The 25,979-nt window shown below is 39.6% G+C and overlaps 1 protein-coding gene and 1 long non-coding RNA gene across 2 annotated transcripts in view; both read left to right on the top strand.

Moving 5' to 3' along the window:
• The window catches only part of LOC118156567, a 754,908-nt gene that overhangs the window by 334,903 nt on the left and 394,026 nt on the right, over positions 1-25,979 (top strand). The gene's annotated exons all lie outside the window — the stretch shown is intronic.
• Positions 4,668-25,174, top strand: AMACR (alpha-methylacyl-CoA racemase). The gene is made up of 5 exons (XM_035310719.1): positions 4,668-5,099; positions 7,372-7,515; positions 10,108-10,268; positions 15,084-15,270; positions 24,147-25,174. The coding sequence occupies exons 1-5, from the start codon at positions 4,817-4,819 to the stop codon at positions 24,554-24,556; spliced, it is 1,185 nt and encodes a 394-aa protein (XP_035166610.1). The 5' UTR covers positions 4,668-4,816; the 3' UTR covers positions 24,557-25,174.

Genomic DNA, 25,979 nt, shown 5'->3' with positions numbered 1-25,979 from the left:
GATAGCCAAAGATGAATATAGAACTTCATTCAGTAATTCCATCCAACGTATACTTAATGAAGCACTGTTATTACACAATACAGGTCATACTAATACTTAAGAAAGAACAATGTAACTTAATTCACAGCAGCAACCTTTAACTTTTTTTTTTTTTTTAGGAGCAGCTTAATTTTAAAATGGGTCATTTACCAATCTTAACAATTATTTGAAAGAAAAATGCTCCAGGCTCTCACAATGTACTAAGAGAGTCAAAGATGTCATTAAGGACTGGAACTTCAGGCCAGAAGATGGGAGTTCTGAGTTTGTGATATCCTGTCTTGTGAAAATCCCTGGAGTCCAGAGGAAAATTAATTTGTCTGCTCTTCATCTTGTAAAAAGAGTGGAAGTACCGTTGTTTCAAATAAAATCTTTCACATAGTACATCAAGGCAGATCAGTGCTGCCTTCCCTCTGAGAATACATGCTCCTCAGAAAAGTCCACATTGGCTTTCTCAAACTATCAAAGGGACAAAAAATGAAGAAGAACTGATTTAGTTATAGTTACAAATAAGTAAAAGTTTTAAGTAAATCGTGGCCATAGCTTAGGTGCAAATGAGTGGCTTATGGGCAAAAGTGTGGCTGTGTGCTGGAAACGGTTCATAAAAATGAAGGCTTATCAGCCCAATCACACTAGCAATGCTGGAAAAATTGTATATAATGATTGTTGTGGACAATGTTATTCAGCAGAAATGGCCCATTGGAAAGAAGTGAGGGTAAGAGTGCCAAGCAGTGGTGCCCAGCAGAGAGCTCAAGCTCAGTATCCAGGCAATCAAAACCTGGGAATAAACCTGGTCAAATTTCTAGTCCCCTCAGCCATGGTTAATAATAAACTTGCAGGAAAATATTTATTTTCTACAGTTTAGCCAATATAAAGGTTAATTATATAAAGCTGTTTGCCAGTTTCTTCATCTAAATCAAGAAAGCACAGCAATATCATAATGTACGACTCAAAGATGAATACTTTATTTCAGGTACAAGGGTAAAGGTCCGAAGTACAGGAATCACTGTTACAGACGTCAGTAATTTGTTCTCCTGTTTCAACAGAGTAACGGGAGGCAAATTTCTTACACCGTGAAAGTTAATGGCAAAGCTTGTTTATTGTGGCAAAGCCAGGTCTGTACCTCAGTGACTTCCTGGACTAAACAACTCACAAACAGTAGATTTTCTAGGAGATGTTGATTTTAATGAAGTAGCACAAGGCAGTTTACTCAACTACTTTCTGTGGATGAGAGTGAGCTAAGTCTGTAATTCATATTCTCAGACAGACAGGGACAGAATTTCAAGCAGTATGAATTCACAGGTACATTAAAGGGATGTACTGACCTCAAGATAGATCCACTTTTGGGCTTGTGTGTGTGTTGGGATGCACTCTTAAAACAGAGAGCAAGGAAATATCAGTTCACACTCACGGGGAAGCAAACACAGACAGGTAAAAAGATGCTCTGTCTCCCAGCTGAATAACGTATTGAAACTGCAGAGATTAGTCCGCTGCATTTGAGAAGCAAGCTGTATGAGGGACAGTGTGCCATAACAACACGTGATATGAGGTCAGAAGTGTGGAGTACATTTACTTTGCAAATATTGAGAAGTATTATGAATGGTGAACAGCTGCTATTCAGGCAAAGCATAAACACAGGTTTGGGGATAAAGCATCCATGCTTGAAAGCTTTGATAAATCTGGGACACAAAAATACCACCATAAACTTCATGTGAATCTTTAAAGTTCTCAACATCAGATTAATGCAGATATGTTTGGATTTACTAGGGAAATCTTACTCTATGTTGTGACCTACTACTTGCATTTTTAGGCAATCTTAATTATCAAGTAAGGTTTGAAATATTGCAACAGATGTGGGCAATTCTTTTGCATTTCTTGCTTTTTCATTTAAGGAAACCAGTACAAATGGAACTGTTAGTACTATCTCTTAGAACCATGCATTAGAATAGATGAAATTTGAAAAATATACTTGCAAAAGGAAAAAAACAGGAGAATCAAGGTTTTGTGTAGAGTTGTAATTCACATTCCTGCCCTGGTGTTTTTCAAATGGACTGAAAAAAATGAGAGTAATTGTAAACAACAACTCTGATATGAAATGTAAAAACCTGGTATGCAGTGCAGCCAGCTTGCATCACAGAAGTGCCTGTACCTGTGTCAGAAAAGTTGATGTAACATATGATACATTATTTCATTTTTTCAACACTGTGGACTACACTATACGACGTGTACACTTTTCAAAGGATGGCATGGATAGTGACTCACTGAAGTAATTTAATCAAGCCCACAAAAGCAGCCTGGCAAGATCTGAAACAGAACTGCCTACCCTGCCACCCAGACTGGGGTTTTAACCTCGTAACAACCTCTCTTCCCACACCTCTGCAGTGCTGAATTTATACAGCCACCCATTTGCTGCTGCCTATTAATGAAACATACTAAATGGTATTGCATATATCAGCATTGCACCATTCTTACTACAAGCCTATGTCAAGAGATAGCTCTTTCTATTCAGCACATAGTTTCTTCTGGGCAACTTACTGCCTTAGGAAAGTTTGTTGGATTCAGATCATCAGCCTCATCCCTTGGTGAATTAGGATCTCTCATTCTCTCCCACACCTGGGTCTTTCTTAATTTGTTAAAAGCTAATTTTCCAAAGTGAAATTAATGCTCATGTGGTGCCCTCACCTCCCTGAAATTAAAGTAATTTAATAAGGCCCTGACTTGAATGCTTCTGCCACAGAGTATCCATTGGAATGATTGATGGCAGCAAAAACGCAGGTGTACATACAGCCAGAATAAATGGATTGCTCAGTTAAACCATAGCAAAATCCAGAGGTTACACAGGCCGTGCTTATAGTGTTATTTGGATGTGATAACCTAAACAATATCAGGTGAAATGAAAAAAGGTGAAATTGCCTGTTCCAGTTCAACACAAACTCCAAGACCTTAAGCTGAGAGGAGACAAACGAAACTGAAAATCACTTAGAGAAATGCAATGTCCCAGTAATATCATGGTAACTGTGGAAACAAACCAGTGTATGGAACAGTGTCTCTAAGGGAAATGGGTAACAAAGGAAACAAGCTAGCTTCATTTGAATAAAAATGCATATTATTATTATTATTTTTCTCTCCACCATTTCTTGTGGATGGCAGCATACAATGGATACAATCAGTGCCTGCATTATAGGACCAGGTGTCTACTTGAAAAATAATGAGTGTTCTAGAAATAGACCTCTTCTGTTTGCTAATCATGGCAGTTAAAATAAATTCTGCATTTCTATTTGCAGCCTTTACACATTTTTGTAGTCCAACTAATTTAAAGAAATAAACAAAAAATAAATAAATAAAAAAAAAAAAATTGATTGTAAGGGCCTCTTTGCTCCCATAGCCTGAGATAAAGGGAGCAGGACATAAATTTGAAAAGCCCTGTTAATCTGATGCCTGTTCCATCACTTTTCCTGAATGGATGTCCATTCCTGTCAGCAGCTTGAACACAAATAAAATGATCATTGCCTCTAGTCAAATGTGGCTGCTTTTCAGGCAGGCAGAATTAAAAGAGCAACTCGAATACAGGCTTTATTAAATCTGGTATGATTTAACCAAACAAAAGTGCCTGTGCTTTGTGCAGGGGAAAGAGTGAAAACTTCAGGAAAACTTCCTTCCAGTACCTAAAGGAGGTCTACAAGAAATCTAGGTAGGAACTCTAGAGTGTAGTGATAGGACAGCGGGAAATGACTAAACTAAAAGATGGTAGATTTAAATCAGACATTAGGAATAAGTTCATTACTCTGAGGGTGGTGAGGCCCTGGCACAGGCTGCCCCGTTCTGGCAGTGATCAAGGCCAGGCTGGATGGGGCTTTGGGCAGCCTGAGCTGGTGGGAGATGTCCCTGCCCATGGCAGGGGGTTGGAATTACATGGTCTTTAAGTTTCCTTCCAACTAAACCATTCTAGGATTCTATGATGAAACAGGCTGTGATGATTCCTGGCTCAAACTCCTTGTGCTCCTGTAGTGCAAAGGCTGGACTGGTGGTCCTCACGTGCTTGACCTTCCCTTTGCAGCACCACTGAGCTCCACGTGCGCAAGCTGTGAGCACTAAAACCTTGGTTAAGATTTGTATTTAAAATCTCAACAGCAAATTTGCCATAAACAGCTGTGCCAGCCCTGTCTCAACCAGATAATCTGGTCCTGACAAGCTATTATAAACTGTTTTGAGATGTTGCTATCCTAGCTGTGGGCACTGTTCCTCTAGCAGGTTACAGCTGCTGTAGCAGGACCAGACAGGCCAGTTGAACAGAGATCTGGTGGGGGAAAACAAACAAACAAAAAAAGAAACACAAACAAACAAGAGTTTTTATCATCTCATCCACTAATGTCCTGGAGTGTGAGTTTGAGCTCTCAAGGACCCTCCGTGGCAGCCTCAAGAGGCCGGGACAGACAACCGGCGTGGAGTTAGTAAAACACAGGGATTTTTTTTGTGTAAACTGGGTGTTGATTTTCACATTCCGTGCCATCCGCCCAACTCTGAGCCGCGAGGGATAGCACCCCCGCACGCCTTAACCTGACTGCAATCCTACTGCAGGCGTGTAAACCTGAAGGCGAGGCGGGGAAACCTGCCGCTAAGAAGCAGCAGGGGCAAGGGGCAGAGGAGCACGAGCCGTCCCCGCAAGCCGGGGACGAAGTACGGGGTCTCGGGGCACCGTCCTGCCCTGCCGGAGCGCCTCAGGGCGCCGCCCCAGGAGTCGTCGACCCGTTGTGGCCGCTGGGCGCGGCGCCGGGGATCGATGTCTCGGCGCTCGGCAGCCGCCATCCCCGCCATGGCGCTGAGCGGGCTGCGGGTGCTGGAGCTGGCCGGGCTGGCTCCGGCTCCGCTCTGCGGCATGATCCTGGCCGACTTCGGGGCCTGCGTGGTGCGGGTTGACCGTGCGCCCCGCTCCGCCGTGTCGGTCGACGTGCAGGGCCGCGGCAAGCGCTCCTTGGCGCTCGACCTCAAGCGGCCGCCGGGCGCGGCGGCTCTGCGGCGGCTGTGCGGAGGGGCGGACGTCCTCATCGAGCCCTTCCGCCACGGTGAGGCGGGGCCGGTGATGGGCGCCCCGCCGGGGGCACCGAGGTGCCGGCTGCGGGTGTGCGCTGAGAGGGTCTCAGGGTACAGGGCTGGGGGGGTTGGGGTTAGTTTGTGGGCTTTTGGAGCGTCCCGGGGAGGGAGCGGCTTGCTGGGAGTTGGTTTCCCGTGGTTGGGACTGGTGAAAGGCTGGTGAGCAGCACCGAGGCGAAGTCAGCCGGGCTGAGGCTGGTCGGACGAATAGTTGTGGGCAACACCGCGGCGTGCCACAGAGCGTGAGCCTGGACAGCACTCCTGCGGTGGTTTGCAGGGCTGCTGGTGCAATTCAAGTCACATCTGTAGGGTTAGTGCCTTGGGAGGGCGTAGCAGACAGCAGGGCTTATGATTCCTCTGCACACAGCAGCAGGGAGCCGCACACTGGCCTCATAAGCAAGCCCTACGCAGGCATTCAGCTGATGCTCATGCACGGGGTGTGCCTGTGTGTGGTTTAGGAGTGTGTCAGTGACAGTGCTTTTCATTCAGAAAACAGGGTTTTATGAGTATACACTGGGGTTTGTCCCTCTGAAGTTGTGCAGAGAACGTAAGAAATTAAATTCAGTTTTTTGTTGTAAATTATCTCCTGTTTTTTAACATTTTTTTATTATTGTTTAATTTTTGCATATAATGGAAATTTCCATGCTCTTCGGCTTTATAAACACTTGCTTTTATTATCTGGTAATGCAGATAATTCTGTAACTAGACGTTAAAGTTTACAGGTTTGTGACTGAACTAGCCAAATCCGTGATCCAGCATTGAGCTGGTGGGAACCGAGACGATGGGGGCCCAAGCAGCAGCCGGAGAGGTTTTGTTTAAACACACGTGTATCATTGACCTTTAAACAGTGATTTTGTGGCACCAGTGGTTATGGGACACTCAGTTCTCACTTGTGCCTTTGAGAATTTTGCTCACACAGTAACGAGGGAGTCACCAGAAACTAGCTTTTGGATTTGTATCTTGAACCTGTGCCTTTGTTGTCATATAAGTGAATTTATGGGCTGAATCTATTTGGTTCAGTAAACAACTCTTTCATTGAAAGTTTAAGTTAATAAAGTCATCAGACTGTTGCACTAAGCTGTTGGAGTTTTATACAAGCCGATCCTGAAGTTTGCTTGAAGCTTCATGTGGATGGGCTTCTGAGCTGCCCCCAGCTCCCATTTTACATTATGTTTATGAATCCTAAAATCATTGCTTTTGTCCACAGGGAGGATGTTTTTTTTCTTTCTTTCTTTATTTTTATTTTTTTCTTGGTAATTTGATGGATCTGGCTTCTCAAAATAGGTGCTAACTGGTAGAAGTGTGTTACAAATGTCACCACTTTTCTCCCTAGCGTTACCATTTGCCACTTCCCAGTAATACAAGAGAAGGAGATCTTAAGGAATTTGAAGATGTAGTAATTTTATGAACAGTCTGTAGTAATAGGTCCTGGGGCAGAATGCGCATTGAAGTTATGTCAGGGGAGTACATCTGTTCCCCTCCAAACTGTCTCCATTACAGATCATAGGATATAGCCTGACGAGCAAACACTGAGCCAATAAAAAATCTGTAATTTATTTGCAACTTGAATCTGCTTCTTTTAAAGCCACTATTTTGGAATGCAAGATTGAAACTTTAGGCTTTATTACTGCAGACCCATGCTGACCAAATCTATATTTCATTGATTTCTAAAAGTTCCTTATTGTCTGCATTAGAAAAGAAAATGCATTTTCTTTAATGTTATCGTTGCAAATAGGCTTTGGAATATATAGTGGCATGGCCTGTTCGCATCAGCGAGTTAAAAGATACAGGAACACACAGTGTACTGAGAGGCTAATGTGATGACGAAAGTATATTCCAGTGAAGGTAGAAGCAATTTCAGGTCATTTTAATGTGGAAAACATAAGAGTCTGCTATTTTACTTTTGTTTGTTGTAAAGTAGTGCCTGCCTTTGGTATCTTTCTCACGCATTCAGTGATACAGAGAGTATAGCAAGCTAAACGGCAGTTTTTTGGGGAAGTAAAAACAGAGAGCAAGCTGAAAAGAAAGAAAAGACCCTAAACTTTCCACTTAATTGGCTTGCATTCAAAATGTTGTAACATTCTGACTACTAATATTTTAATATAAATGCTGAATTAGAATGTATTATTTCAGAAATTGCAATTCATTTATGTTGTTTTATAATTAAACTTCGAACCATCTATATTTTGAGCCTTACTAAAAATAATAAATGCAAATCAGGATTTTGTCCTTTGTCTTGTTAAGGTGTCATGGAAAAACTTGGTCTTGGTCCAGAGGTCCTTATGCATGAGAATCCCAAACTCATCTATGCTAGACTTACTGGATTTGGTCAGACAGGAAAATACGCCAAGTCTGCAGGACATGACATCAATTATGTGGCTTTATCAGGTAGGCTGTAAAATTTTCCGTTGAATAAGCTTTTTTTTCTTTTTTTCCCCTTATGTCAAGACTCAAGAATTTACTGAAAGATTCTTTGCAGATAGCTCCAATTACCTCAGGTTTAGTCTGATGAAACAGCTGAGCAGATCTGAAGCGTCCCTGTCAGTGAAAGGAGGGTTTCCTTCTCCTTTATTGTGCTTCTCCCTGCTTGTTTCTCTCCAGTCAAATCTGGTGCTTGCTTAACCCCTGTGTGAGCTGTCTCGTCTCCCTAGCGAGTCGACAACTAAATAGGAAAAAAGAGGATGTTTTGCTGCAAGGTTATTGAGGGGAAGCAGTTCATTAGGAGATCTGACAAACACAAAATCTTGGTACAAGAAAGGAAGAAATGCAGGCTGGACTAGACTGTTCTTTTTGGCAGCAGCAGTGAGCTGTTAGGCTGGATCAGCATGATATCTCAGACTGTACAGTATTTTCTTTCCTTTGTGTGCTGTTTTATCTGAATAAGTTTTTTTCTCTTTAAAGAAAGGACTGAAGTTTTTATGCATTTTTGTCTTTGTACTGGGCTTCTGTCCTAGAAAACCTGTTTACAGTCCCCAGAGGGTTGTAGATTATTTTGTGGATGTTTGTGAGCAGCTGCTTTAAAGTAAAGAAAAGCTAGGCAGCCTAAGCCATTTGAGCATTCTCATGTTCTTTTATTTTCTGCTGTAAATATCTCTAACAATACCAACTGAAGGGAAAGGAAGTTTAAAATGAAGCGGTTTTGACTGCAACAGTATGTTTCCTTAAATTACTGTTGTCAGAATGCTGATTTTATGTATCATGAATCTACAGGTATGCAATAGCAAACAATAACAAAATTACCCAACTGTGATGGTAGCAATCAGTGTGTCATCAGTGCTATCATGCATGGTCCTGTTTACTGCTGTTCACACTGCTTCTGTCTCTGCCCACGAGGGAGGAGAGAAAGTGGGCCAAAACTTCTCAGCTTCCCACTGCATGGTGCATTTCTTTTAGCCCCAGAAAAGGGCCAAAGCAGAGGTGCTGCAAATGTGATCTGGAATCACCTTCTGTGGGGATCCACAATGTTGTGGAATGAAGTTTTGGCTGGGATAGATTCAATCTTCTATCATTATGTAAGGTTGTCAGGAAGTCAAAAAGAGTGAAAAACACCTGGCTTGGAACAGTTGTGACCTCATGTTGAGATGATTTCAAAGTATTATGATAATTTGTTATTAACATAGGTAGAGAGTCAAACATTATTGTCTACTGCTGTCTTAGATTGTCGTGCTTCCTGTTTACAAAAAGAACCGCTTCTGTCTCTGGAGCTGATGTAATCAGTAGTATTTTAGTTCGTGCTATCTTACATCTCTAAAACTTAAGTCAATCTGTATGAAATTTTAAGGAAATAGAACAAGGTATTTGGGATGTATCAGTCCTGAAAAACGAGATCTAATATGGTAATGTCTTAATGAGCATTGGCTTTTTTCAAATAAAACTGGCTTGCATTAGAAACTCCAAATACAAGTTACTATGTTAACTCAGTGGTGCCTGTGACAACCTTTAGACTGTTAAAAGAGAGATTTTAGTCAGTGATAGGGCTTTATGCTTGTACTACATGCTCTGCAAAATTCTATGTACTGTGAACTCTTGTTTGTGAGTGTTGTTTGCACTTAGGAAGTGCATTAGACTGTTAGCTAACTAAACAGTGGTTCACCATCATGCAGTTCTTGGGAAATTTTGACCATGTATGTTGTGAATCTCAGACCTTAGGCTATAGACTTAGAAGAGACATGACCATATGCAGAGTTTCTTATTTGCCCAAAGGGACCTATGAGGAAAGTACAAAGAGTGAAGTGACAGTAAAGAAGCTCATCAGGATGGCAGAGAAATGCCAACAAATTCAGAGGCAAAACTGCCTTTGCTCTATCCTCTTACATTCAGCTTAATTTCTGGCATAAACATAGTTTCCCTGTGTCCGTGTTGCATACAGTTAGAAGTAACCTTTGAATGTTACATTCATGCATACCTCTGATACACAACCTGTTTTTCAAAGCCACAGTGTGAGGAAAGGAGAGAAGGGCAGTTGTCAGTGTGAAATCTGTTATGATTGGTAATTCATGGGTTATGTGCACAGAAGACTCTAAATCTGAACTTTTATTTTAGAAGATTCAAAGAAGAAAAATTTACTGAAGTTGCTTTAAGCAGATTCACGTTGCCTACTGAATTCTTTTGTGGTAGGTTCTATGCGTGTACAAAGTCTTAATATAGAATTGTTGCATTCAAGGTTTTGTATGAAATTTTGTCCTTATAGAGCCAAGTGATCAACAGATTATCCATGAGGTGCTATCTATTTTATTAATTTATTTATTTAAATGCATCTTCACTAATATGATTTGAGATACTCCATTAATAATTTTTTGAATGAAGGAGTAACTATTTGGTAAGACAGAGCTGCAGTGAAATCAGAAAACCATTGGAAGAAGTTTAACTTTTATTTACTTACATAAATTGAAAAGAATAAAAACTTGACCATAAACATTGGTTTCTACATTTCTACAATTAATTTTATACCAATGTTTGCTTTGTTTCCTCTACGACCAGGTGTGCTGTCAAAACTAGGTAGAAAATCTGAAAATCCTTATGCACCAGTCAATCTTCTGGCTGATTTTGCTGGTGGAGGTGTGCTCTGTGCAATGGGCATTCTTATAGCCCTTTATGAACGTACCAAATCTGGCAAGGGACAGATCATTGATGCAAGCATGGTAAGTTTTCTCTTAGGGAAGTGGGGGGATGATTGGTTTGTTTGTTGAGTTGCTTTTTTTTTTTTTTCCCAACTCTAAGTCTGTAAAAGGAAGGAGGTTGGAGCTATTGGTAAGGTTTAAAATTGAGAGGTTGCAACGGGAAAGGAAGTCATCACATAAAATGGCTATTGCTTTATCTGAAAGCAGTTTTTCACAGGTCACTGTTACCATGACATGCTTATGACATGGGTGACATACTGCAGCTCTTCCCCTGTGCTGTTCCATGTGTTTCGTTTTACCAGTCTGCCTTCTTCAAAAACTGTTAGCTGTATATATTTCATAACTAAGTTTGGGGTATGGAAATATAATAAAATAACAGCCAAAATGTTGATCCTAGTAAAATAAAGAATGGTGTTAGCTTTATTGAAGATACATCTGCTTATAAATGTGCTTATGAGAAGCATTGTTCACTAGAAAAAATTACATGGGCATGGATAATTGCCAGGAAATGCAATTTCAAACACTTTGCAATAATATGCTCTAAAATAAATACTAAATTTTGTGCTTGCTTAATAATTAATACTAGATTTTTTTTCAGTGCAAGGCCACCCACTTACATATAGAGAAAAAGTGTGAATGTACATTATTCCTTAAAAACTGTATTATCCTTCAGATGTGCTCTCTCCCCTGCCCCCCTCCTTTCTCTCTCTCTCTACCTCTCTGTGCAATTAAAATTTGACCTGCCTTTGAGATGCTGTAATACAGTGTAGGGTAGCATTTAGATTCTAAATATAAATTGAAAAAAAAAAAAAAGCAAATCGGAAAAAAAATCCCTTCATTGGTGGTCTTGAAGGTGGGAGGATAGCAAGAGGTGCTAGCTATTTTGACCTAAGTTTTTGACAGGTTCATGTGACATTCCTCAGAAGTAAGCCATAGCAGTATGGTCTTGATGAAAATCTGTGCAAAACTGGTCTAGTGTTTTTACCCTGACTGTAGTTATTAGTAGTTGATGGCCAAAATGAGAATCTTCCCAAGTGAAATTCCGTGGGTATCTTGTTTATTTTTTTTCCTGTGTTTTCTACAGTAAAATGAAAGATGGGTAAGGGATTGTGTTTAGTAAGTTCACAGATAATGTGGATGTGGGAAGAACTACAAGCACGTTAGATGACAGGATTAGAATTGAAAATGACCTTTATAAGGTAGAAAATGACTTGAAAAACTTGGCTGAAATTCATCAATGCTGCTGCTCTGTAATTTTCTTAGGCAGAAACAATTAGCCGCACAAATACAGCATGAGAACAATTGGCTGAAGTATGATCCTGGGGGTTTGTAATAGTCACAAGCTGAACATGAGTCAACAATATAATGCTGTTGTGAAACACATACACACTGTATTAGGGTGTATAAACAGGAAATAGACCCAGCAAGGTTTCTTAACTAATTCTTGTCATCTAATCGGCATTTTAAGGCCTCAGGAAAGTACAGTTTCTGGCACTGGCCATCATCCTTCCCCCCAAAAAATCACCAATTTGTGGGGGTCCAAGGAACACAACAAAATAAGTGCAAGTCTGAAAACATGACCTAGAAAGGAAGGTTGAGAGGGTTTGTGTCTTTATGAAAAGAAATTATGAGTCTTCAAATACTTAAAAAGATGCTTCTTCTACTTTAGAGTAGAACAGAATAGTTCAGTGGGACAGGACCTACAAAGATCATCTAGTCCAACTGTTTGGAGTATTAGTTTATCTTCACTATTGCCACTTTTAGTCATTAAAATAATTTTCTGCAAGAAGAATCACTCTAAGTCTGCTAATATCCCACATTCCAGAGATCTCATTAGGACATCTTTGGTTGTGTGTGTGGTTTTTCAGTTGTTTATTTGTTTTTAAAGCCTGCAAACCTTCTCTCCTTCGTTTTTTTCTTGTTTCATTGTTAATTGTGGAATATACAGTTCCCTGCTGATTTTCCTGGTGTCCTGCAAAATGGATGTAATATTCTACAGTGTTACTGGATGTATTTTTTTCTGGAATGTTGTTATGAAATGCTTGACTTTTATTTGAACAGACTTCCAATGCGACAGTTGATGAAAAATATACATGCGTCATAATTAGCAGACAGTTAAATAAACTGTTTTGATGAGCCTGTTTTTATTTCTAACTTTGTTTCCTGGAAACAGAGATTTTTAAAATCACAATACTGCACTATTGGAGCTGTCATTTCATTTTAACATTCTTTTTTATTTAATAGGCGTATTAAGTTGCTGTACAGTTTAGGTAGTCTGGATGTGTTAATGACTATGACACATGGTGGAATTTTCTAAGGTAGAAGAGGGAAAACGAATTTATTATTTTTAGCAGCTTTGTGTCCTCAGGATTACTTCAGTTTTTATCTTACTTCATGGATTGTGAAACTGACCGTGTTAGTTTTGTCTTTTTATTGCACTGTAAATTTTTCTAATCTAAAAATTCAATTCCTTTTTTATTTGAGGTTACTAATTCTGGTTTGACATCAGAATTTTTATGATGCAAGAATTTATTGTAAATCTTTTATTTCTAATTAGTGTGCTGATAGCTGAAAAGTTGTCTTGGGAGCATTCTTTTGAACTGTATTATACATAAAATAAAGTCCTCTAGTTAGTGAAGGTAAACTGATAGGAAAGGAGCGTAGAGACAATCAGGCCAAGGAATATGTTTGCAGAATTTGTTCACAGTGTCCTGTGTTACTGTTGCACTGCATAGAGAAGTAGACACTGGGTCATGCATTTCAGCTGCATACCTGAGAACCTGGTCTGACCTGCTTCATGTTACTTGGTGTCTCTTCTCATTGACTCTACAAGGTTTATAGGTTTCTGTGCAGTGACCCTGGTAGTTCCCACACGCTGCGTGGGACACGGGATGGATTCCGCAATACAACACAGTAGGCACAACGATGCATCTGCACTTTCACACTCTTCTGGAACAGAGGGATGCGAGACAGGGCAGCACTTGAGGTTCACTCAGAATTTAGACGCAGTCTTCTGCTGATGGTAGGCATCTGACCAAGAATGACTTGCTCTTTGTGAAAAGACAGCCACAGGAAGATCGTGATAATGATCACTTGCATAATAGTCTCATGGTGAGAGCTGTCCGCTGTCTGACAGAAGGCTGGGGTTCCAGGTTTTTCTCAGCCTGGAGGTATTCGAAACCAAAACTCCCACATCCTAAAAGAATTCCTCAATCACGAGGATAGATTAGGTTGGTGTGCTTTTATTCTCAGCTTTGTTTGAACTGTTTCACGCTACAGAAGTACTAGAAGACTCATGGAGCTGATAGAGGTCACCCAGTGGGACGGTGCCTCTGGATTGTCCCTGCCTCAGAGGCAGCTTATGCTTTTAGGGAGTCATAAAGTGAAACACCTAACTATTACTGTAATCACTGTGCAGTTCGGCTAAAGCGGAACCTCCCAGTGTTATACTTTTCATGTTTTAAAAGAAAGTGACCACATCAGTGTGTGTGGTGTCATTTGGAGACATGCCTTTGGGGATTTGGGGCGGATGTTTGGCGCCTTTCGTCTTTGAATTGCAGCAGGCCTCAGGCAAAACCTGGCTGCCATTTGCCCAGCTGGGGGTATTTCTGAAGTGAATATACGAGTCCAAAATAAAGGTGCTATTTTATTTGAAGAGTCTACAGGGTAGGTAGCATGATAGATAGTCAGTAGTTCTGACAAATTTTGGCACCAAAATCTTATTTCTATTTAGAGCTTATTCTAATATTATTCCAGTTTGTTAATATCCTTACTTGCAATTTTTTGTTGTAATTTTTTTGTTATTAGGAGTAGTGAAAGATAAGATCATTAATAAAGTAGATACTTTTGCAATGATTTTGCAAACATGCAGAAGAAGGTACATAGTGTTTTCTCATAGAAACGTAGGGCAAAATTGTTCCAGCAGGAACTTGGGAAGTAGGCCAAGCAATACATTTTAAACGAAGTCATAGTGCTTCAAAGATTCACATATTTTAAATTCTTGCTTAGAAGGGTAGAAATGAACAGATATTTCCACATGAAGAATCAGTAGCTTTTTATTTTCATGCATGGACTGTTAAAATTAGGATGACTCCAGAGAAGGCCACAAAAATGATCAGAGGGCTGGAGTACCTCTCCTACTAAGACATGCTGAGTGAGCTGGGGTTGTACAGCCTGGAGAAGAGAAGGCTCCAGGGAGACCTTATAGCAGCCTTCCAGTGCCTAAAGGGGGCTGCAGGAAAGCTGGGGACGGACTCTTTGTCAGGGACAGGAGTGATAGGACAAGGAGGAATGGCTTTAAACTAAAAGAGGTGAGATTCAGGATAAGGAAGAAATTCTTTACTATGAGGGTTATGAGGCACTGGCAAAGGCTGCCTGGAGAAGCTGTTGTGGCCCAGTCCCTGGCAGTGCTCCAGACCAGGCTGGATGGGGCTTTGGGCAGCCTAGTCTGGTGGGAGGTGTCCCTGCCCATGGCAAGGCATTGGAACAGGATGGGCTTTAAGGTTCCTTCCAACCCAAACCCCTTTATGGTTCTATAAACAAGGAAAATGTGTTGAAAGTGTGTGATGCATCTGAAGCTGTATTATTATATTTATGCTCCTTCTTATTTTTTAACTTTAGACAATATAATATATAAGATAATACATATGCAATATAAGTAATGCTTCTAAATTATTAGAAATTAAACTGCTTACGGGAAATTTTGTCATAAATCCTGACAAAGGACAAACCTTATAGTAGGTTTTTGTTGTCTTGTTTTACGTAGAATTAAGGTAACGTGCCAGTGAATTTACTGAAGCTGTTTTTTTTTTGTTGTTGTTTTTGTGTATCTTTCAGGTAGAAGGAATAGCATACGTAAGTTCTTTTCTGTGGAAATCACAAAATTTAGGATTCTGGAACAGACCTCGAGGTGAGAACTTACTAGACAGTGGTGCACCGTTTTATGAAACCTACAGGACTTCTGATGGAAAATTCATGGCTGTTGGTGCTATTGAGCCCCAGTTCTATGAGCAGTTAATAAAGGGTAAGTAGCTTGGAGTAGTTGTTTCACATCAGCAAAGCATGATTGAATGAGTGCTTTAATACTTTATTTTGATTCATGACATCAGTTACGTTGATTTCTTTGTAAAAGCCAAACACTTCTCAAAAACAATTGGGCAGTATGGTAGCAATTCAACTGATTTTCTTCTAGCAATTGATTTTCTTTGCTTTTCATCCCTTCTTGACCTTATCCCCACACACTACACTTAAATTAATTTTTTTCTCCTGAAATTACAGCAGTAGTAGTCTGTGGTGAGGCTTAAGAACTAATCACCTATTTTTTGATACCACTTTATTCAAAGGCAAGTGAATATGCCTTAAAAAGAAGATGTAATTCTTTGTTATTGCAAATGAAATTGCAAACAATTCCATTTATTTCTGCTATAAAATTTTTAAAGAAACTTTAAATTATTTTAGAAATGAATGCTCATTGGGATAGTTCACAGTATTTCCTAATAAATTAGAACTTTTTATAATAACAAAGCTGTATACATTAATTTCCATCGCAGAATTGACTGTTTTTTCCATCCAGCTATGGATACGATTTTTATATTTGACTAAAGACTTTTAAAATATGACTTTAAAATATTATTTGTTTGAAAAATCATAATGGGTCATGGTACTTCTTGTATGTAAAAAGTATATAAAACCATTAGAGAGTGTCCAAAGGCAGACTATGAAGATGGTGAAGGGTCCAGAGGGAAAGACACATGTGAAGCGGCTGAGGTCCCTGGGTTTGTTCAGCCCCGAGCAGAGCAGGCTGAGGGGAGGCCTCATGGTGGCCTGCAGCTCCCTCACGAGGGGAGCGGAGGGGCAGGCGCTGAGCTCTGCTCTCTGGGGACAGCGACAGGACCCGAGGGAACGGCATGGAGCTGGGACAGGGGAGGGTCAGGCTGGGGGTTAGGGAAAGGTTCTGCACCCAGAGGGTGGTCGGGCACTGGGACAGGCTCCCCAGGGCAGTGGTCATGGCACCGAGCTGCCAGAGATCACGTGTTTAGACAGCACCTCAGACACAGGGCCTGGGTTGTCCTGTGTGGAGTCAGGAGATGCGCTCAATGATCCTTGTGGGGCCCTTGCAGCTTGGGACATTCTACGCAAAATCATTCATGCATGTAGTCAAAACAGACATACACCGGTGTCTCTTTACCTTTGAGCTTTTTGTGTACTTTGTGTTTTTGATCAGATGTGTTTTTAGCTTCCTATTCGTTGTTGCATTTACAAACAGATTTCTTCTGTTGTGCTCCTTTGGTAGATTATTATGCTTTCCATACAGAATTTATAAAAATTTTGAAAATTCACAAAATAATTTGAGATGTATTTTGTTCCCAGTGTTCTGAGTGTGAAATATATCTAAAGTTCTCAGTCTAATTTTAGTTGTGCTTAATGAGTAGGAGTACCAGCACAGAATATACCTGAAGTGGATTTTCCCAGACAGCGTTATTTATACTGCTTCTGTGTATGAATTGCTTAAATATGGTAAATCTTTGCTGAGTGAGGGTGGCAGTGGAGCAGCTCCTTATTGTTGCTCAGTTTCTCCCCGCTGGTTGTTTCTGGAATTGTAGGGTGGATACCGTCTCATGGGCAGTTACTGGCAGCTCAGCCCCAGTCAGCTACATTGTGCTAACAAGAGCATAGCCAATGCCAGGACCTGCATTTCCAGGAGTTTTTGAAATTCAGGAGCATGGTTAAGACAGGATTAAATGAAGGTACGGGGTTGTGAGATGGGATATCCCCTTGGTGAGCAGAATCCCTAGGAGATTTTGTGGACTTTGGCATTGTTCTTTTTCAACCTGTGGTGCTCCCAAAGAAAGTTCTTGAACATCAGTGGCTGTAAGTGGCTGTTCCTCTGTGTTTCTAAAAAGGGCTGGTCATTTGCAGAGAGGATCAGAATTGTTACGTGTTGATACATGAAATTCATAAGGCAGGCTCACAGAGTGATATATCCAGCATTACATATGGCACCCAGATCAGATGCCAAGTTTGGAAATGCCGTCTTCCTGGCTGAAGATGGTGGTATTCCTCTTCTCATTGCCCTGAGAGTAATCTGTCTGTTTTTGAGCTCCAGTTCTAAGCTACTTTTTCTTGAAAGAGAAAGTACAGTTGCTTATTCCATGCTTTGCAGTTCTTGGAAATGTTATTCTCATCCAATCCCTTGCGATTTTTGGATATATGTATATATATGTTGATTGCAAGAAATAGTTGGAGAACAAAAATAAATATAAAACTGTATCAAAGTAAAATTTAAACCCTTGTTATGGAAGTTAGGGAATTGGAATTCCAGTACATGTCCTTAGGGACAACGCCTGTATTAAATGCAAAGGAAAAAAGAAAAGAATAAAGCTGATTACTCAAACACCCATATGTTTGGCTTGAAGTGATCAAACACTGGCCTGCAGCATTCATGGCTGCAGTATTTTATTATTCTCTGGAGATTTAGTTGAATAGTACTCACTTTTAAGCTGCAGGAGTGGGAAAGAATCTATACTTGTTCTTAAAACAAATTCTTCAATGAAGTCAGATGTTGGTTTGTCACTGTTCCTCAGAAAGCCTTTGCTGGACACTCCGGCGTCCTGTGTCAATTGTTGCCACAGGGTGAGGACTCAGCCTTTTCTCTGTCAGCCAGCCAGCCATGTTATATACGAAGATCCCTGTAATGAATGAATCCAGTGTTAGGGCAATATAACATGACCACTAACCAGTTTCTGTCTTATCTAGATAACTATTTCCTGAGGAAAATGCTGAAATTCAGTTTTTCTCTGTGTTTTTTTCAGAACTTTAGAGCAGCATCTATGAATTCATCTGCCTATATTGGGGCATCCACATTCAACAACTTTATTTTCATGCCTAAAAGTATTCCATCTGCTTAAAATGTACATAAATGGCTTGTTTTTTAACAGCTGAAATTTCAAAAACAGTTATTCCACCCATAAAGAGCCTATGTACTTATATGTAAGTAGATAGATGACGTGAAATCACAGATACACCTGTTTCATTGTATTACTGTCAAAAATTCAACATATAGACTGCAGTCTTAATGATAGTGCTGCTTTTTGCCTTTAATTACAACTTTTGCTTATTTCCATTCACTAGTTTTCTTTGTTTATTCTGTAAAAGTGTGTTGTTTAAAATACCAGACTGAAGTTCAGATGTCTGCACAACAACGTGTTTAAAATAAGTGGTCTTCATTGTATTTGTGTGAATTGTACAGCCTTCCATATAGAAAATAATTATCTCCTTCTGTAGCTCTTATTACAGCCTTTCTCAAGCAATAGTGTATTAAATTAGAACAGCTGGTTCTTCTTGTGGCTTAGGGATTTTTTTTTTCCTTTCTGGGGTATCTATTGCAGAAATTCAGAAATTCAGAATTTAAGCCTGTGAATGTTATAGGGAAGACAAAGCAGCCTGTGCGAACTGTACTGCTATTTCACAAACCCAATGAGCTTTGACTTGAGTCGTCTGTTTAAGGCATTAACTCCATACTTTGAAGTAGATTTAAATGGTATGTTCCAGTTACAGTTTCCATAATTTATTTTCTTATCTTCCCCCCCCCCCCCCCCCCCCAGTTCTGGTCATTTTGCTAGTAAACAATTTGGTGCTGTTCCAGATAAAATAAATTCAAAAGCCACTTTGTTTCTCTGTCCATACTCAGAGAACAGGTTACTTTTCCCCCTATATAATGAGAACAAAAGGATTTGGATGTTGCAGAAGTAATGGTCGGAGATTTAAAGAGTGCAGAAATGAGTAGGGGACATGGTTTCTGAGCCAGTTGTCACGGCCCACAGAATTTCATTGAGCAGAAGTGAAACTATCTTCCTTTTGCTTTTAGTTTACATCATTGTTTTCCTGCAGAGTTAGGAGCTCAGTGAATCTGAGTACAGTTAATGAAATAGTGAGGAAAGTTTCTTCTTAAGGATCTGCAGAGGGAAATTTACTAAGTTTAAAAAATATAGTTTGAGAAAACTGTTGGCTTTGTGGATTGTGCTCAGAAGGAAAAATTAAATTTCGTCTTACCACAGGTTTATGAAGTTAAAGAAAATCGGTTCTGTGAGAAACTGAAGCTATATAAAATAGATACGGTAAATAATTGCTGTAATATCTGCAGTTTTAGGAATTGTATTCTGATGACACTACAGTGTATTTCCTGTTCACAAACATGTTGTAATCCTTTTGCTTATATTAATTTTATTATTACTAAAGTCAGCCAATGAATACTGAAAATACCTCTGCATCTTACAAGAAATCAGATATAGGGAACATGTGCTACTAATGTTAAGTCTCAATATTTTGATAAAAAGAGACAGAATGTCTTCCAGCAGACCTGTAAATTGCTTCTGCAAGTTTCTCTTAATTTTCAGCAGTACGTGCTTAGTACTGCTGTAGCCAGTCCAAGGGAGGCATGCAGAACACAGTAAATTTCATATATCAAGTAAGAATCAAAGGTTGCTTATGCATTATCATGTGGCATGAACTCTGCTATATCAGATGAAGTTAGTAGAAATTTACAGTTACGTGAAAAGCAGAAACAGCCACTGAAGTTCTGAATATGTGTTTAATAATCCTTTCACTACATTGTATGTCTTCTATTTAAAGGGATGGAAAAAAGTAGAAAGCATTTGAAAAATATAATTTACATCATATGAAGGATTTCCACACGGCTTTCCATATAGTGATTGTGAAGTATTGTGTACTGTATTAAAAATCTATTAATGTACTGAATTTGATACAACATTGTTATTGAGACATGCAAGGTGGACAAACAATTTCCTTTTTATGTTTTAAACACTCTTGTTAAATTGTTAAAATGTTAAATTCTACTTGAATTTGTTTATCATGACAAGCCTTAAATTTTGTACAGGAACTTAGCAGGGCCAGCTTCTTGCTGCACCAAAACGTTGGCAATTGTTATTATTACCTATGCAAACCTGGAGAACAGCTATGGATGCTTTTAGTGACACTCTGGTGCTAGTCTGGTAGTCTATATAAGCTATCACCTTCTGAAAATATTACTTCAGAAACTTTAAGCAGAGAAAATAGGTGCCTAATTTTACTACAGTTCGTTCAAGAAGTTCTACAGAAATAGAGTTCTTGAAGTGTTGCTTTAATAAATAATTTGTAGATACATCTCTCAATAAAGCTATGGCACACTCTAAGAGTAGTGCCTTCAGCTCAGTTCTGGGGTGTTCAGCATAAGGACATTGACCAATTGGAGCAAGTCCAGAGGAGGCCACGATGATGCTCAGAGGGCTGGAGCACCTCTGCTGTGGAGACAGGCTGTAGGAGTTGGGGTTGTTCAGCCTGGAGAAGAGAAGGCTCTGGGGAGACCTTACAGTGGCCTTCCAGTGCCTAAAGGGGGCTACAGGAAAGCTGGGGAGGGACTCTGTCAGGGAGTGGAGTGATAGGGCAGGGAGTAATGGCTTTAAACTAAATATGTAGATTTAGATTAGATACAATGAAATTCTTTGCTCCAAGGGTGGTGAGGCCCTGACACAGGCTGCCCAGAGAAGCTGTGGCTGCCCCATCCCTGGAGATGTCCAAGGCCAGGCTGGATGGGACATTGAGCAACCTGATCTGGGTGGGAGGTGTCCTTGCCCATAGCAGGGGGCTGGAATTAGGTGGTCTTTAATGTTCCTTCTTTAAGGTTCCTTCAAACCCAAACCATTATGTGATTTTATAAATTAAGGGAGACTTATAGCTACAGCATTACAAGGAGACTTACATTTTCTTTTTCAAAAAACATTACGTCAAGGCTGTACTAGAGTAGGTTATTAGGCTTTTCTAAACAAAAATCACTAGATGGAAATCTGAGCAAGAGAGACTTGGAAACAAGTTTTGATTGCTCTACCAGATATTCTTTGTAAAGAATATTTTGTTTTTGATTATATTGGGTAAAATATGTCATTCTGTGGTATCCCAAACAATTCTGTGCTGTGTAATTGTTTCCTTGTTGACTCAGTCACTCCTGCTGTGATTCTGTTCATCTGCACCACAAATGGTTAGCACAAGCTGGAAAATGAGAAGCTTTAGTGCTTAAATGCTGTCAGTTCATACTATTTAAAGTTGAGCTCTTCAGTGGTCAGTGGAAAATGAGCATGTAATACTAAATTCCAGGTTCTACATATTGTTCTATTTTACTAGAGCATGTATGGTTAGATTCAGCCAACTTTCCATCTGGCATGGTCTTCAAATCCAAATGTGTAATGGGATAATAGTGGAGCTCTATTCATATTGAGCTGACTAGTGGAACCCAAATATAATTAATAAGTGAATCAGTGTTTATCAGACAGTGTTTCCAATTGACAAGATTTCATGCATTTAGACAGTCTCAAATAGAATGTTGTTACTTAGCTTTAACTGTTGTGGAAGGTAAATTTCCCTCATGTCCTAGTTCTTAGGTAAACCGTTCAGCATTGTTCATCTTCAGTATTATACTTCAAAGATTTTTTAAGTATCTTTAGTTTCAATTTAATTATGGATACTTAACCATTATGAGTAATCTTTAGTTGGTCTCTTTTTGAAGATGATATGAATGATTATAAATAGTAGATTCTAAGTTTAGTAATTTAAGGTGCATGTAACTTGGTAACTTGCTTAGGACAAATGTTTACCTTGTAGTGATACTTAACCTGGTATCTTTGGGAACCTCTAATAAGATGTGAGGATTCTTATTCTGCCTTTGGCTGTGTTGATTTTCTTCTAAATTTGAACTATTGCAAGGCAGTATTTCTGAATCTGGAGTTAGCAATCTCTCTGCATCATACTTTGCAATACCAAAGTTAGATTCCAAAGCACGTGTTTCTTTTCAAAGTTACTATTTAAGAATCTTGTGACTGACAGTGAATCTCATTTCATATTATGATAACTATATAATTTGGAAGAGACTGAGACCCAACAAGTGTACATAGTAGAGATGATGAGGAAAAAGAAAGATGTTAAAGAGCTGAAGAATGGAGATGGTCTCCTTCTCCATTCCGTGTTTTGCTTATCTATATTTCTACCTCTTTCAGTGATAAGGAAGCTGTGGAAATAGTGGAATATATATATATATATTTTACTTTCTGTCTACAGCTGAAGACGAGAGGAGTTCAGTGTACATTCTACATGCAAACAGGCATCCAATAGCCAAGCCTGTTAACAGTCACAAGTCAGATCATCAATCTGACAGCAGCCATATCAAAACATATAAGAAGTCTCTAAATTAAATGTTTGCAGAGCTCCTTATTTTCTCTGCCTTTTACACAAAGCTGTTTTCTAAGAAGCCCCCTTTTTGTTTATTTTTAAAGCATTATGATAGTAATTGTTCTCAAACCTTTCTTAATTTCTGAGATTAATTTCTCTCCTACCCCTGATTCTTCTGGATTTTATCCGCTTCATTCAAGGTAGTAAATTTAAAGGTGTGATTATTTGGGCAGCCTTCAATATACCACTTCTGAATTCTATTTGATATTGTAAATTATGTTTATGCTATCTCCAACTTGAAAATGTAGTTTAATTGTGTTGTCTGTTTCTTGTTTCTTAATTCCTTTTTGCGGTAAGCCGTAGAAGAAATTAAGACAATTCTTCCGTCTCCTTGGAATATGGAGTACAGAGAACAGAATGAGATGAGAACAGAAACTGAGACAGGAAACTGGCTGCACAGGAGAGATGTGAACTCCACACTAAGGAAAAGTGGTGCTTAGTTGGGAAAAGGAGCTAGGGGTCCCCTAGTTCAGAAAATTTTCAGTACAAAGCCTGCATGTCGATCTTCTGCTGTTGTGTCTCAGAAGGGGTGTGTGTATAGCATACCTGGTGGTCCATGTGAGCGACCTTCTGGGAAGCTGGGTTCTTAAGCGTGAGTGTGAGGGCTGAGGGTTTCACTCGTCCAAAAGAGCAGCAGCAGGAGAGTTTGAATGTGGGGAGCGTGCCGAGGAGGTGAGAGCAGTAGGTGCTGCTGTCGTCTGTTTGGACTGAGGGAGTCTGAGAAGCATATCAGTTAGCCTGCAGCCACCTGCTGCCAAGCTGCCTCATTCACATCAAGCCCAAGCTTATCCATCCACACCGTCTTCTCATCTCTAGTATGGAAATACCTGGTCGTGCTGGACTCCAGACAGCTTCTGTGACATACCTTCTGTTATAGAAAGTGTTCTCAGGACAAAATGTGATCTTGAGGCAGCTGCTGCTCCTTTGATGTCATAAATTACAGAAATGAGCATTTATGTGAACTTAGTTCACAGAACCATAGTCATTCAGGCTGGAAAAGACCGCTAAGATCATCTAGTCTAACCTTTAACCTAGTACTGACAAGTCCACCACTAAACCATGCTGTATCTAGACATTTCTTGAAGACCTGCAGGGATGGTGACTCAACCCACATCCCTGGGCAGCCTATTCCAATGCCTAACAACCCTTTCAGTGAAGAAACTGGTCCTAATACCTAACCTAAACCTCCCCGGTGCAGCTTGAGGCTATTTCCCTTCATCTTACTACTTGGTGCTTGGAAGAAGAGCCCGATCCCCACCTCACTACAACCTCCTTTAAGGTAATTGTGAAGTACAATAAGGTCTCCCCTGAACTTTCTTTTCTCCAGGCTATACAACCCCAGCTCCCTCAGCTGCTCCTGCTAAGACTTGTTCTCTATGCCCTTCACCAGCTCTGTTGCCCTTCTTTGGACATGCTCCAGCACCTCGATGTAGTTAAGAGGCTGTAGCTGATACAATTTAGTCTAATTGCAAATAATATAACATTTTATTTTTCTGATCCCTGCTCCTCCAGTCAGAGATATCCCAATGAAGTTTTTTTGGTTACTGTGCTCTGCTGTGTTGGACTGCCTGCAGAATAAAAGCTTCCAGAGAAACATGCTTAGCTTTGATTTTCTTCTTTCAGGTCTTGGGCTCGATTCAGACAAACTTCCCGATCAGTTGAGTTTCTCTGACTGGCCTGAAATGAAGAAGAAGTTTGCATCCATATTTGCAGAGAAGACACAAACTGAATGGTGCAGCATATTTGATGGAACTGATGCCTGTGTGACCCCTGTTTTGTCCTTTGATGATGCTGCCTCACATCAGCATAACAAACAAAGAAGTTCTTTTATCAAAAATGATCAGGAAGAGATAAGTCCTAGACCTGCTCCTCTACTTTCAAGGACCCCTGCTGTTCCTTCACTTAAAAGAGATCCTTTTATAGGCGAACACACAGAAGAGATCCTTCTGGAATATGGATTTACTAAGAATGAGATTGCTCAACTTTATTCTGACAAAGTAATAGAATTCAACAAACCAAAAGCTAATTTATAATATCTCACTATGCAAATCAGACAAACTTCAGGCTCATGTAGTAAGATTTTATGTATTAAATTTAATTACATGACAAATAAATGTTTGTGTGCTACTGCTTTTAAATGATTGAAGTTTTAGATGTAATGGGAGTTATATATTTGTGTGCTGGGATGGCTTGCAGTGTAGGATGATAACAAAACTGTGTTCTCAAGTTCTACAGTATTTGCCTTAGCAAGCAGATATAGATCCTCAAAATGTTTTTTAAATACCATATCCTGTTAAATCATTGTTTTTTTTGACTCATAGTTGATCCATTGTTTTGTAGTGTATGTTGTAATTACCTGAAGGCAATACTTTTCATAAAATATAGTTGTATACTTCCTAAATTCATGATTGTTTACTCATAGATTAGAGGGGATTTTTATTTTCCTGTGTTGATTGATTTGCCTGACCATGCCAAAACAATTATACAAATAACACTGTTTTCTTATATATTGCTGTAGGGTTACAATAGTAAAGTAATTGTATTTAAATTCCTGTCTACATTTTCTTTATGTAGTTGCCTGATTATATTAGATTTGACATTTCAGTTTGCCTGAAAAGTCATTTCAGAAATAAATTTGTTATTACAAAATATCTGCCAAGTATTAATCCTTTCCTTTCTTTTTGGAAAAATGGTAGGCAACTTAGCTGCATGGGTTTTAAACAATGGTTGTTCTATGGTGGTTGTCATTTCCTTCAAATTAGTCATTTGAAACAGTCTTTGCTCCTTCAACACAAAAATAGTTACGCTTTTAAAAATAATTAGCTATATGGTCTTAATACAATCATTAGTCCAATATGTCAGGAATTAAGGGGGGGTAGGGTTTGTTTGTTTTAGGGGGGTGGGGGAGTGATATTTTCAGTGTTTACATTTCTGAAGATTAGCTCATTGCTTGCAAAGACTTCCAATGCTTATTTTAGAGTTGTCAGGCCAAAATATCAGTGTTGCTACTACCAAAAATCCTTTTATATTCTACTACACATACACCTGCATGGAAGGAGGAATTATTTAGTAGGTATTGACAAGTTAAACAAAATTAAACAAAAGTATTTTAAGTTTTCAGCAGATAATCACTCTGATGAATTGCTGCACCTTTGCACTATCAGGGAATATCCTGAGCTGGAGGGGACCCACCAAGATTATCGAGTCCAATTTCTGGCTCCACACAAGCTCTGACAGTTTGCTTAGTCCCAAATGCGTCTGCTTGTATTGGAGTAGAGTCAATGTTGTCAAACTTACTTTACAGCACACAAAGATTTTGACCCAGTATTTGCTGAGGTCAATATAAAAACTACTGCTAAGTTCAGCATAGGTTGGCTCAGCTGCCTCAGTCATGTGGCTGACCTAAAAGGAATGGGGTTTGGTGTTTCACTATAGATTTCTTCTAAAGCCTTCTGT

The sequence above is a fragment of the Oxyura jamaicensis genome, chromosome Z (assembly GCF_011077185.1).
Source record: "Oxyura jamaicensis isolate SHBP4307 breed ruddy duck chromosome Z, BPBGC_Ojam_1.0, whole genome shotgun sequence".
Taxonomy (NCBI): Eukaryota; Metazoa; Chordata; class Aves; order Anseriformes; family Anatidae; genus Oxyura; species Oxyura jamaicensis.
Note: the sequence above shows the minus strand (reverse complement) of the source record. Positions and strands in the feature narration are given on the sequence as shown.